Consider the following 12,642-nt stretch of genomic DNA (forward strand, 5'->3'; position numbering starts at 1 on the left):
GTAACGTAGTAGGGACTTGTTCTCCTCAGTGTTTGCACGAATAATCTATCTCTTAGTACTTATTACCATAATATTGGACTTGAAGTGATTGATGAATGAAAGCTTTTCTTAGCTCCGATAAGGTTCCTTTATGTTGTTTCTTTCTTTTCTTTATCCTCTCTTGTCTCGTTAACTTCTTGTAAAAGTGCTTTCTTTTCTCTCGTGCATCTTTTCTCTGGTTCTTAATAAAATTCTTTCTTCCATTAAACAAAAATAAAGGTCAGATAAGGTTCCTTTGGTACTTGATATCACGTGCATTGTCGACGACCCCTACTTGAACACAGGTATATATAATATATCTACAAAATTTAATCAAGTTTAGCATCAAACTGTATCGTCATCTCGTTGTCTAACAACCATTTAAACAATTTAAATCAAGTTACTATTTGATTGTTTCTTCTTGTCCAACATCAGCAAGTGTATCTTTCTGACTGAAACTGAAAAGAAGACAAAACAATGAAGACAGAACTTCCCATCGATCCCTATAGATTCAGATCATGAACTAGTCTACATCTCTACCCACTACATCTATATGCAGATGGTTCTACCCACTCCAACTAGACGGTACTGACAGTGATCAGACTTGTTTATAGCCAATATTAATTTCCCCAAGGGAGCTGTTGGTCCACGAGCTATTAAAGTCTGTTTCGACAGCTGACCTATGAGTCACACTTCCTTCCCAATGGTCCTTCATAGTCTAATAAGTACAACGTTACGCTCCAATTTACATGTGAGAAAAAAGATTGTGGAATGTTGTCAGATTGGAATTTTGTGTTTGTCTAGATGAAATTCTTTGCTTTGATGATGATTATACTGTTTAATAAAAAATGTCTGTTGTATAACAACTCGCGATCCAAAACCATTAAAAAAAAGTGTTCAGAGGAAAAAGTGCTCAGAGGATATACTGTGGATTATCACTACCACAGATTATACGCAAGGGGTGTCAAAGGATCCGGTTCGTTCCTGGAATTCTAGCATTTTGTATCAAGCAATGTATGGTTGTTAAGGATAATGTGTAAAACATTTGTTAAGTAAAAAATTTATGGCTGGTTGTCATGCTGCTAGATTGGAACATGGCAAGGTTTTTTATGTTCATTCTATCACCACATAAACCAGAAACAAACCCGGTTATTACTTATTAGAGTCGGATCTGGTGTTTAAAGGTTTCGGTTCCGTAATCGGGTATCTTAATATATTACCATATATAGGTATTCCAAGGGTTAGAGTATTAGGAAATAAAATTTTAGAGATATTGTACTTTGTTGCCTACCGTATATTCTTAAATATTTGTATCTAACCTTTGTAGCAGCTCAAAGTTCTCCTCGAGGGTGAAGACAGGATTTACAAATGGCGGATGGGAATAGTAATAGAGAAGGGTTATTGTCGAAGACTGAGAAAGATATTTTGTATTATGAGGATTGTCCAGGTTGCAGAATTGATCACCGGAAAGAAACTAATTTAGGAGCACCTTATAAAGAATTAGTCTATATTTGGATTGTCGCATTATGTGCTGGTAAGTGAGTCATCATGATAATGCCTGAGTAGAGATTGCGATCGGAATGTAACTCTCTTGATGATGTCTTCATGCCTGGAATGACAGTTTCCTTTTTTGGGTTTTGTTTTTCAGGTCTTCCCATTTCATCTTTGTATCCGTACCTATATTTTCTGGTAAGAAAGGGTTCCATTCTTACAACTCCGGCGTAATTCGAATGCGAATGTTGAAATTTATTGTTAATGATGTTATTGTAGGTAAGAGACTTCAATGTCGCCAAAAGGGCTGAAGATATTGGATACTATGCGGGATGTGTAGGTCAGTAGCATTATGCTAGTCATTAAGAATGGAAAGCGTTTGCGTTGGTATGTCGATTATTACCAATTCTATTTCAATTTCTGTTTTTTTTTTAAGGATCTGCTTACATGCTTGGAAGAGGTTTAACTGCTGTGCTATGGGGAGCTCTAGCCGACCGATACGGTCGAAAACCAATTATTCTCTTCTGTTGTACAACAATGTTAGTATGGCATTTCAAATTTAAATTTCTTACCCCAAATTTATTTACAGATCAATCATGATATTAAATATTGCTCAATTTTATGTAACAGGATTATCTTCACCACATTGTTTGGTCTCAGTACCAACTTTTGGATGGCAGTTTCTATGAGATTGCTTCTTGGAGCCTTTAGTGGTATATTTGGTCCAGTTCAGGTATTTGTTTGTGTTTGTCTGTTTCTTCTTTTGCTGCAATTGTATTTTTCATTTTACTTATTTGAATGAATATGTTGAATGTTCTACAGGCTTATGCTACGGAAGTTTGCCGAAAAGAACACCAAACATTGGCACTTTCATTTGTAAGTTTTTCCAAAGTTTTCATGGAAATCGAAATATTTAGTAGTCTCAAAGACTCAAACAATTGATTATGCTGGATATGTATCTATGTTTTTTTCAGACTAGTTCAGCATGGGCAATAGGGATGATAATTGGTCCTGCTATTGGAGGTTTCCTTGCTCAGGTATCTTGGAATTGATAGTTTCTTGCAAATGAATGTTTTTCATTCTTTTTTAGTACGAATAAAAACGAGTTGTTGCCATGGATCATAATAAATTGTTGCTCCTATTCTAGCCTGCAGAGAAATATCCGAATGTATTTACTAAGGATTCTATATTTGCAAGGTACGAACTATTACATGTATATGCTCTAGTGAACCAGTTCAGTATTTGCTGTAATTTTTCGACATATTCCAATTTTTCTGGACTACTGCAGATTTCCATACTTTTTACCCTGTCTCTGCATATCTATATGGACAACAGCTGCGACTATTGCCTGTTTATGGCTTCCGGTGTGTTTCTTAGTCTTCCCTTTCATGCTATTACATTAGAAGTATAGAACTCTTTAGAAGTTTATGAAAGAGATTTATCTTGAGTATATTTCACATTTTGATAGGAAACACTGCACAAGCATAAAACGACAAATGAGGAATCTCATGGGACCGGTATCACTGAAAAGACCCAAGAAAACGATGAGACTGGATCAACAGAATCAGAAAGCCTCTACCGGAATCGGCCATTGATGTCATGTATTATTGTGTATTGTGTATTCTCACTTCACAACATGGCCTATGACGAGGTAACTGATCCATAAGATGACTTTCATACGTTCTTGTGTTTAAATTATGCCTTCTTAATAAAAATTGGATTAATGTGAATATTTTCTGACAGATTTTTTCATTATGGGCTGTGAGTCCTAGAAAGTTCGGCGGATTGAATTATACCACTGACAATGTTGGCGAAGTTCTTTCAGTCACAGGTATATAATCCTCTTTCACTGGCCTTGAATCTCTAAAAATCTTACCTGTACAACGGTTAGTTCACTACTTCAAGATATTAATACTCTAATGGATATTACTTCAACTATATTAGGTCTCGGTCTTTTCCTTTTCCAACTAGCATTGTTCCCAAAGTTGGAGAGGACTCTAGGACCCCTCATGGTTGCTCGAGTTTCCGCGGTATGTATGTTTTAACTAGCACTTTTTATAGACGATTCGAAGTTCTATTGCGGTGATTGGCTTCAATGACTGCGTTTTTGTTTGTAGGCTTTATCTATTGTGGTTCTGGGAAGTTACCCTTTCATAGCTAAGCTATCAGGGGCCAGCCTTTCCTTGTTAATAAACATTGCATCTCTTCTGAAGAGTATTTTATCAGTAAGCACATGCTCAAAGTTCAACATTTTTTTTTTGCTCTAGTTTCAACGATTAAAATATATTAGACAACTGCTAACTTTGGGTTCTAAATGACTACACAGACTTCTATTTTCACTGGGTTTGTCATCCTACAAAACACCACAGTAGTAAGTCTCTCGCTCACTCTTTGTTTTGTTTCGTCTCGGCGTTTAACGGTTGCATTAGATGGCTTTATGACTTCCATATTTTGATGGCAGTCTCAGCACCAAAGAGGGGCTGCAAATGGTATTTCATCAACTGCAATGTCTCTATTCAAAGTATTCGGTCCAGCTGGTGGCGGTGCAATGTAAGTTTAATATTTTCTGTATTCTCAATGCATGTGGTACAAGAACTAGTTTACCCTTGTTAACCATTTTCTGAGGTTATTTTCTCGTGGTTTATAGTTTAGTTCATAAATCATGTCATATATTTCTACAAGTTTTCAATCAATTACAAAGACTTTCTGTATTTGCAGCTTTTCATTGGGGCAAAAGCGTATGAATGCTTCCTTTCTACCTGGTATGAAATTCTAACTCATTAAAGATAGTATGTTTGGTTTCTTTCCGGGCTGATATCAAGGCATGATTACAATGGATATCGGATTTTGAGTAGTGTTTCTATTGTTTATTGAATGCAGGCACCGATTTGGTTTTCTTCATCCTAAATCTAATTTTGGTGATTGGATTAATCATGACTTTCAAACCATTTCTCGTTCTCCCTCGGTGGCTGAAATAAATATCTACGAAGTAAATTCAACATTTATACGAGAAATGTCTTTAACAGCCTAATTATTACTAAGTCAATATCGTAGATGATTTTCTTTTTTGTTGAAAGAGCACCGACTTCACTACTCGAGTATCATCAATAGTTAACATCTTTAAGTGTAAGTATAATCCAAGTACTGACTCTCATAAGTAGATGTTGCATAAAGATTGATATTCAAATCTTATTTCATTGACCTGTTTTGTAATTTCAAATCGAACTATTTTCGGTTCGTGACCGCTGTTACCGAATTTATGGAATGTTATAAACATCGTTTCAGGAAGTTTTAACTGGCTTACATTCATCTAAGTCTCTAAGAAGTTCTGAGTTCGACATGTTAGAACAGTAACTTATAAATGACATTTGGGCCTGCATTTTGTGAGTCACATTTGGTTTATGTAAAATGCTCAAATGGCATGGTATTGAACAGTTTCAGTTTCAGAAAAAAATGTGCATGATAAACAATCATAATTTGAAGGGCCTCATTTTGACATGTAACTTTGGTGAGTGGAATCATAAAATTCAGATTCAGCTATTTATAGAGAGACAGACTATTAAATGCAAGAAGTCTGCATGCTTTTCTAATAATTACTATAGTGGTAAAAATGATTAAAGAACTTCAAAAAAAAAACAATTGATGGTGAGAGATGTTGAAGAAAACTATTCTAGGACGGATCAGATGACAGGGGCAGTTGAGACTTGATCTAACAATGGGTCTAAACCGTCTGATTCAATGGAAACAACGACTCAGATTTCCTGAACTCCTCCAAATTTCATCTGGGTTTTTAGCAGCGGCCCAAAACCTGACAACTATTTAGTTACAAATCAGTCTATGCATGCCGTATCTTTCATCTTTGTCATTATACAATATGAATCAAAGTGTTCTTTTTACATGATTTCTTTGGTAAGGATGATGGTTTGATAGATTAATTTGGTCAGGTTTTCAATGAGATCTAGCATGAAATTCAATTGATGATGAAGCAAACTTGTAAAACTGAAATTCCAGTGAGTTAGCATTTTTATGTACAAATTAATGATCTGAGGTTTAAATTATAGCAAGCCTTTTGGTCATTATTTTTGAAAAACTTCAATCATGTCAACTAGTCCTCCAATCTTATCAAAGAGTAATTTTTGTTTCAAGTCTTCCAACCTATTTATCTTGATAGTAACACTTTGTCCACTTACCATGAGATCTAAGATCGGTTCATGGATAAGAATTCATCGTATTCTGTTGCGAGTTAGAAAGAAATCACAAATTAACTAATGGGAAATATGCCAGTTGGCTAGGAGTTTGGCTTCCACCCTATATGTTAAGGGTTTGAATTAAGCGCTGATCCTGTCAAAATAAAATAAAATAAAATAAATAATAATCACAAGTTTTGGATCATATGTATATTTGCATCTAGCTAGGTCTGGGTCTAAGTATACTCTTGACACGACGCGGGTTAGATGTTGGCTTTTGGTTAGATCTGACTTGTTATCAGACTTAGACATAATTTCAGACGCAAATCTGTTTGAGTTAGGAAATAAAACACCCATGCTTCATGGAACTAAGCCACTGACTCGTATATTATTGAGTCAGTTGCTCAAGTCTGATTCAAAAAACGCGCATATTGCATAATCTTACATAAATGTGTCAAAAACGAAACTTTTAAGATCAATCACCCAATCGTACATACATATTTGTCTTGGTTGGACATTCGTAAAGAGAAATTTCTTATTTGGTCCAAGGTCCATATAATTAGTTTTCCTAGGGTCCATCTAGATTTCTGGTTTAACCGGAGTTCCAAAATAGTTTAGAACAAACGAAATGACCAATATAATCCTGCGTCCAAACCTGTGTGCTTGCACGGTCTCCTCCAATGTCACTTGATCTCTCTTTCTCTTTTATCAAAAACCCAACCTTGTCATCCTACTAAATCAGAGAACAAATCTCTGAAAAATCATCAACTAAAACTAAATAAATCATAAGAATTTACTCTCTATTTCCTTACTAAATCGTCATAAAAATCCACCGAGAACCTTAGACTTTTAATGAAATCAATGTTAAAATTGTAAAAACAAGAAGAACCATCAGAATTGTATGAGAAAAAGAAGTAATTGAAGAAGTTTCTACTCCAAAACAATAGAAGATGAGTTCGAAGAATCACTGGCAGCAAGAAAAAAGAAATACATTAAAGAAAGGTAATAAGCATAAAAAGGAACATATATGTTTATTTCTTCACTTTGTATTTTCCATTTTTTTTCTCAACACTATGATCCAACATTACATATCACTTTTACGCAGTTTACGTTTAAATACCCATCAAAAATAACACGCAGTTCATTTTTCACACTATAATCCCACAGTGCAGATTCACTATGCTGAAGAGTCATAGGCTATTTAGACCTAGACAACATAATTCGTCAGTATAGACTACATATACTGGTAAAAGAATATGTCCAGACTCGTATTTTTCTTTTTCATAACTTCCAGTGTTATTTTGAAATGATGATCTGATAGTGCAGATTCACTATACTATGTTGATAAACTATATTGATTTTTGGTATGTCGTTATTCCATATTTTAGAGTGCAAAGGAAGTTTCTGAAACAGTGCAGAATGTTTATACTCATTGATTGAATTTCTTTTACAATTCTAAAGGTGCAGATAGGCTATACTGTGGGGATTTTGCTATTTTCTCTTATATAAAGTTACAATCCTAGATAATTAGGGTTAATTGAAATCAAATCTTCAATTTTGTGTTGTTGTTTTGTTTATGTTTTGATAATTAGGGTTCATAAACTTTTGGGAATTAGGGTGCATATAGTCTATATTGTAGGGTTTTTTTTGATGATTCATCTGTAACTCTATATGTGGTGCTTGGTTCAAGTTTTTTACAACTTACTAGTGACTAGCCAGCCATTATTCATTTGTACAAAAAACCGTTGTTTGCGAAGGTTATAGGTTTTTTTGTATGATAAACAATGATTATTAATAGCGTAAATAAGTTAGATGTTGTTTTCTCTTATTCTTTACTCTGATAATTAAGTTGCTAGTGGTATTAGATAGCAGTATTATAAATGTTGAAAAATGCATGTTATCGTGCGATTCAAAGTTGATACAGAAACATGGTAACAAGTACATTTTAGGAGATAGATTAGGAGACTCAATGATGCACATATAATATCTCGTAATGCTCGCAGAAGTTGAAACACTACAACACTCAGAATATATAGGTTCATAGGCAATTTAATATCTCATTGTTTTGGAATGTCATAAGAAATCAACATTTTGTTTCTGGATTACATTGTTATGTTCTACTGGTTTTTATTTGACAGTGCAGACCACCTATACTATGATTCTTCTACATTGTTATCTTTTAGTAAAGACCACCTATACTATGGTTTTTGTGTTTATCTTATAACACAAGAACAGTGTAGGTCACCTATATTATGATTCTTGTACATTGTTATGATCTAGTGCAGATCACCTATACTATGGTTTTTGTGTTTATGTTATAGATAGTATGATTCTTCTTCATATGATTCTCTTATTTTAGCCACATTTATGTAGACCGTAAAGGAGACGCTTCTAGCTCGACTGGTATAAAACCGTATAGAGCAGGTTTTGCTCCACTCTTTACTGTTGTACCTTGATGCATCTGCTTGGGTTAGTATTCTATTTTTTTCCCTTTTGATTACAAAAATAACAATAAAATCTAGTTATTTCTTTTTTAGAGTGCATATAGCTTACATCGGGAGTACAGATAGTCTATACTGGGATAAAAATAGCTAGTTTGACATTAGCACTTTAGAGTATGGATAGCCTATATTGAGAAAAATATAAGATATTTTGACAAAGATTAGTTTAGATTACATATATATAAACTTGGTCTATTCCATATATGCTAAGAAAAATTTGACCTTTATATATTTATTTTGGGTATTATGGTGAAAACATTAGCAGGAAAAGATCCTAATATTTATGATGTGACCTTGTAGATACCCAATACACATGTTGCTGGTTACAAATCACTAACGAATTCACTACTAGTTTCTGTATGTAAGCTGGATGTATGGGCAATACAGGTCTTATGGTTTCGTGCTTACTTGGGTGTTTCTTATCATGTTGCGTTTTTATTTTTTTCAGCATTTACAATTCATAAAATGGTCATAACATATTAATGGCCAATGAGGGAGTATATAGAGTAGGATTGCGCTACACTCTTCATATAAAATGCATTCTCAATTCATGAGATATACTTGGTAGCAGAATGAGCAATGAGCTAGAAGTTCCACCAATGGTGAAGAATTGTAAAGTTCAATGTTTTGAAATGCAAACCATCTTTGGGGGCTATACCGAATCATCTACTTATTAGATGTAATTTTCTGTAGGCAAATAGTTGATGTTTTGAATAGCCAATTAAGAGACAACATTTTATAGACTTGATTTTATTTTTTGTTGTAATGTTTTTGTACCACCACATATATCTCCAGTTGTAAGTTAAGAGACACTATTTTAGATTTTTCTCCTACAGTTTTCTTCCATATTTAATGGTTTTTTCTATCCCGTCAAATAGACATGCATTTTTATGTGTCTTATACTGGATTTTTAACCAGTGCAGCTGATCTGCACACAATATTTAGGCAGTATTAGGGGACATGCACTCGTTTTTAACCACTAGAACAGACCTTTACTGGATTTCTAACCAGTGCAGCGGATCTGTAATTTATTTATGAAAAGTGCATAGTTAAACTCGATTTCTCAACAGTATAGGGGACCTGCACTCGTTAGAGGATGTGCTGAAAAAACAAATTATTATAAAGGGATCGCCTGAAAAAACATTAGCTTTTCATTTTTCCCTTTTGTTTTTCCTAGAATTATTAAACATTTATATACACCAAAGAACGCTAAAAGCATGGAAAATGAAAAGAAGATAAAATTGCTATAGGATTGTAACTAAAAAGTTTCAGCACAATTCCGCCTCATGAGTGTTTTTCTGATGTATGATGGAAGAAATAAATTGAGGGGCATGCTAATATAAGCGGACGCTGAAGCTTTTAATAGGTTATTGTGCCTAAGAAGTTCCTTTGGAGAGGGTTCACACCCTCACAAAAGAACAAAAACCTGACATAAGCAAATACTTCTAATTAGATACAATTCATTAACTGAGGGAAGAATTTGTATGAAATCCAATGCAGCTCGACCAATCAAGGTGTTACATAAATACAAACAAAACTTAATAAAAAGATGTAAAGTTAGTGTACTAAAGGAGGACGTTAGGTGGATGATTGTAAAAATACTTCATAATGTAGTGTGACATGTATATGCTAAAAATGTACATCTTCCTTTCTTAACTGTAAGTACATATTGGCTACACTCATATTTTCAGTGGATTTTAAGCATCATAATAGAGATTGCATTTGAAAGCACAACTAATTCTATCTAATTAAATGCATAATGCTAAGAAAGAAAATTCTTCCTTTCACAACTATCAGTACATTTCGGATACACTCATGTATTCAGTGGATTTTAAGCATCATAACAAGGATTGTATTCGAAAAACAACAAAAAATGAAAAACAATCAACTAAATATAACTGCAACAATAAGGAGAAAACACTTAAGAGGTATTTGTTAGAAAATAAGGTGAAAAGTAGTTAAGATGGTGGTGTGGTTACTGGTTAGCATAAAAGTATCTATTGTGTTCAGTGCATCATATTATCTAATCAACGTATATACACTCGAATTTGCGAGCATTGTAGTGGACCTGCACTCAATTTCTAAGCAGTATATACTCTCAAAATTGATTACACAGCATAAACATCTGAGTATAGGACTGCGTATAGGTCCTCTGTACTTCCTAGAAATGAGTGCAGGTCACCTACACTTGTAGGAAGTGAATACATATCCGCTTCAGTTGTTAGAAACCGAGTGCATCCTGTAGTGCCCCCAAAGCTAACAGATGACTAATTCAAGAGATTAACTAAATAAAGAGGCACTAAGAATCTAAATCATTTACTTAAACATTCAATTAAGAAATCTTCTACAAAACTTAACCCAAAAACTATCCCCACTCTAAAATATATATACAAGAACTTCTCTCAAATGATACATATTCAATAATGAGTTGATTTACAAATAAAATACAAACACATAATAACATAGCGGAAGCTATCTTATTAATGTAACTAATTTTTGGAAGCTTTCATCGTCACATGCACATCTTGATCTGTCTCTGAAGCTGAAAGCGGGAATGAGTGAGCACATCGTCCCTAAAAGGGGTGCCCGGTAGAAATAACATTTAACTTTTAAGTAATCATATGCAAGATTTAGAAAACAGTACATGTATTCTAAAACATTAAATAATGACCAAATCACTGAAATAAACAAACATGTATATGGACAAACTCCTTCTTCAAACAATGTATAATATTGATGCCACTTCCACACCAAATAATAATATTGATGCCAATTCCACACCGAATAAACATATAATAGATATAAATGCGAAGGAGCGTATTCTATATACCACATGTGGAAATTCTCATTTCCCATAACAATTCATATGACAAACAAACATTACAAGTCCTTTCCAAACCATGGAAAGATTAACAGAATCAACAGAATTATCGTAATGCAATTTAAACAAAGCATGGAATGCACAACTAGACAATGCATGAGTTTAATAAACATAAAATTTTGTAAAAGAAACAACAATGGTTACAAAAGAGTTAAATGTATTCCTACCTCTTCTGATGACAAGCCACGCCTACCTCGAGATCCACGATCCACTGGTTCATTCTTTGAATCGATCGTTGTTAATAGAGTCCAACTGTTAATTACACAAGAACTCTAAGAATTTAGCCACAAGGCTCATAACATAAATTCTAACTAGTCTCTAGTTATAGCCTAAGTGAACTATCTAATGGTTCTAAGCCCATTTTGATTCTACACCTTTTATTATCTATCCTTAGCATAACTAAGAGTTTACTAATCCAATTAGGTTGATTCTCTAGTCCGTTAGCTAAGTCTTATGAATATCTACAACTTTGTAGAAGAAGCCAAAGGCTAATTCAGACCATGAGGGTCCAAAAACATCTAATTAAGAAACACTTTTAAGCCCAAGTCCACTACTCCAGCCCATTAACCTAAGGCATGGTCCATCCGAGTGCCTTAGGTTAATGGGATGGAGTAGTGGACTTGGGCTTAGAATAAGTGTTTCTTAATTAGATGTTTTGGACCCTAATGGTCTGAATTAGCCTTTGGCTTCTTCTATAAAGTTGTAGATATTTATAAGACTTAGCTAATGGATTAGAGAATCAACCTAATTGGATTAGTAAACTCTTAGTTATGCTAAGGGTAGATAATAAAAGGTGTAGAATCATAATGGTCATAGAACCATTAGATAGTTCACTTAGACTATAACTAGAGACTTGTATGAATTTATGTTATGAGCCTTGTGTGAGCCCTGTGGCTAAATTCTTAGAGTTCTTGTGTAATTAATAGTTAGACTCTATTAACAACGATCGATTCAAAGAATGAACCAGTGGATCGTGGATCTCGAGGTAGGCGTGGCTTTTCATCAAAAGAGGTGGGAATACATTTAACTCTTTTGTAACCATTGTTGTTTCTTTTAGAAAAGTTTATGTTTACTAAACTCATGCACTGTCTAGTTGTGCATTCCATGCTTTGTTTAAATTGCATTATGATAATCATGTTAATCTTTCCATGATTTGTAAAGGACTTGTAATGTTTGTTTGTCATATGAATTGTTATGGGAAATGAGAATTTCCACATGTGGTATATAGGATATGCTCCTTCGCATTTATATCTATTATATGTTTATTCGGTGTGGAATTGGCATCAATATAATTATTCGTTGTGGAAGTGGCATCAATATTATACATTGTTTGAAGAAGGAGTTTGTCCATATACATGTTTGTTTATTTCAGTGATTTGGTCGTTGTTTAATGTTTTGGAAAACATGTATTGTTTTCTAAATCTTGCATATGATTACTTAAATGTTAAATGTTATTTCTACTAGGCACCCCTTTTAGAGACGATGTGCTCACCCATTCCCACTATCAGTTTCAGAGATATATCAAGATGTGCATGTGACGATGAAAGCTTCGAAAAATTAGTTA

General features: G+C 34.0%; 1 protein-coding gene across 5 annotated transcripts; it reads left to right on the forward strand.

The window, feature by feature from the left end:
- Positions 1 to 683: 683 nt before the first annotated feature.
- Positions 684 to 4,797, forward strand: LOC113284639 (protein ZINC INDUCED FACILITATOR-LIKE 1-like). 5 transcript variants are annotated; one of them, XM_026534150.1, is made up of 18 exons: positions 684 to 994; positions 1,346 to 1,552; positions 1,667 to 1,707; positions 1,789 to 1,849; positions 1,946 to 2,048; positions 2,140 to 2,242; positions 2,332 to 2,385; positions 2,484 to 2,546; positions 2,657 to 2,706; positions 2,798 to 2,873; positions 2,978 to 3,160; positions 3,253 to 3,340; positions 3,454 to 3,539; positions 3,627 to 3,734; positions 3,836 to 3,880; positions 3,971 to 4,059; positions 4,228 to 4,271; positions 4,390 to 4,797. In XM_026534150.1, the coding sequence occupies exons 2-18, from the start codon at positions 1,387 to 1,389 to the stop codon at positions 4,485 to 4,487; spliced, it is 1,458 nt and encodes a 485-aa protein (XP_026389935.1). In that variant the 5' UTR covers positions 684 to 994; positions 1,346 to 1,386; the 3' UTR covers positions 4,488 to 4,797. The 5 variants fall into 5 exon arrangements, with proteins under 5 accessions (XP_026389935.1, XP_026389936.1, XP_026389933.1 ...); XM_026534151.1 differs by having other exon boundaries at positions 829 to 1,032; positions 1,349 to 1,552; XM_026534148.1 differs by having other exon boundaries at positions 830 to 994; positions 1,349 to 1,552.
- Positions 4,798 to 12,642: the final 7,845 nt, after the last annotated feature.

This window comes from Papaver somniferum, chromosome 5 (genome assembly GCF_003573695.1).
Source record: "Papaver somniferum cultivar HN1 chromosome 5, ASM357369v1, whole genome shotgun sequence".
NCBI lineage: Eukaryota > Viridiplantae > Streptophyta > Magnoliopsida > Ranunculales > Papaveraceae > Papaver > Papaver somniferum.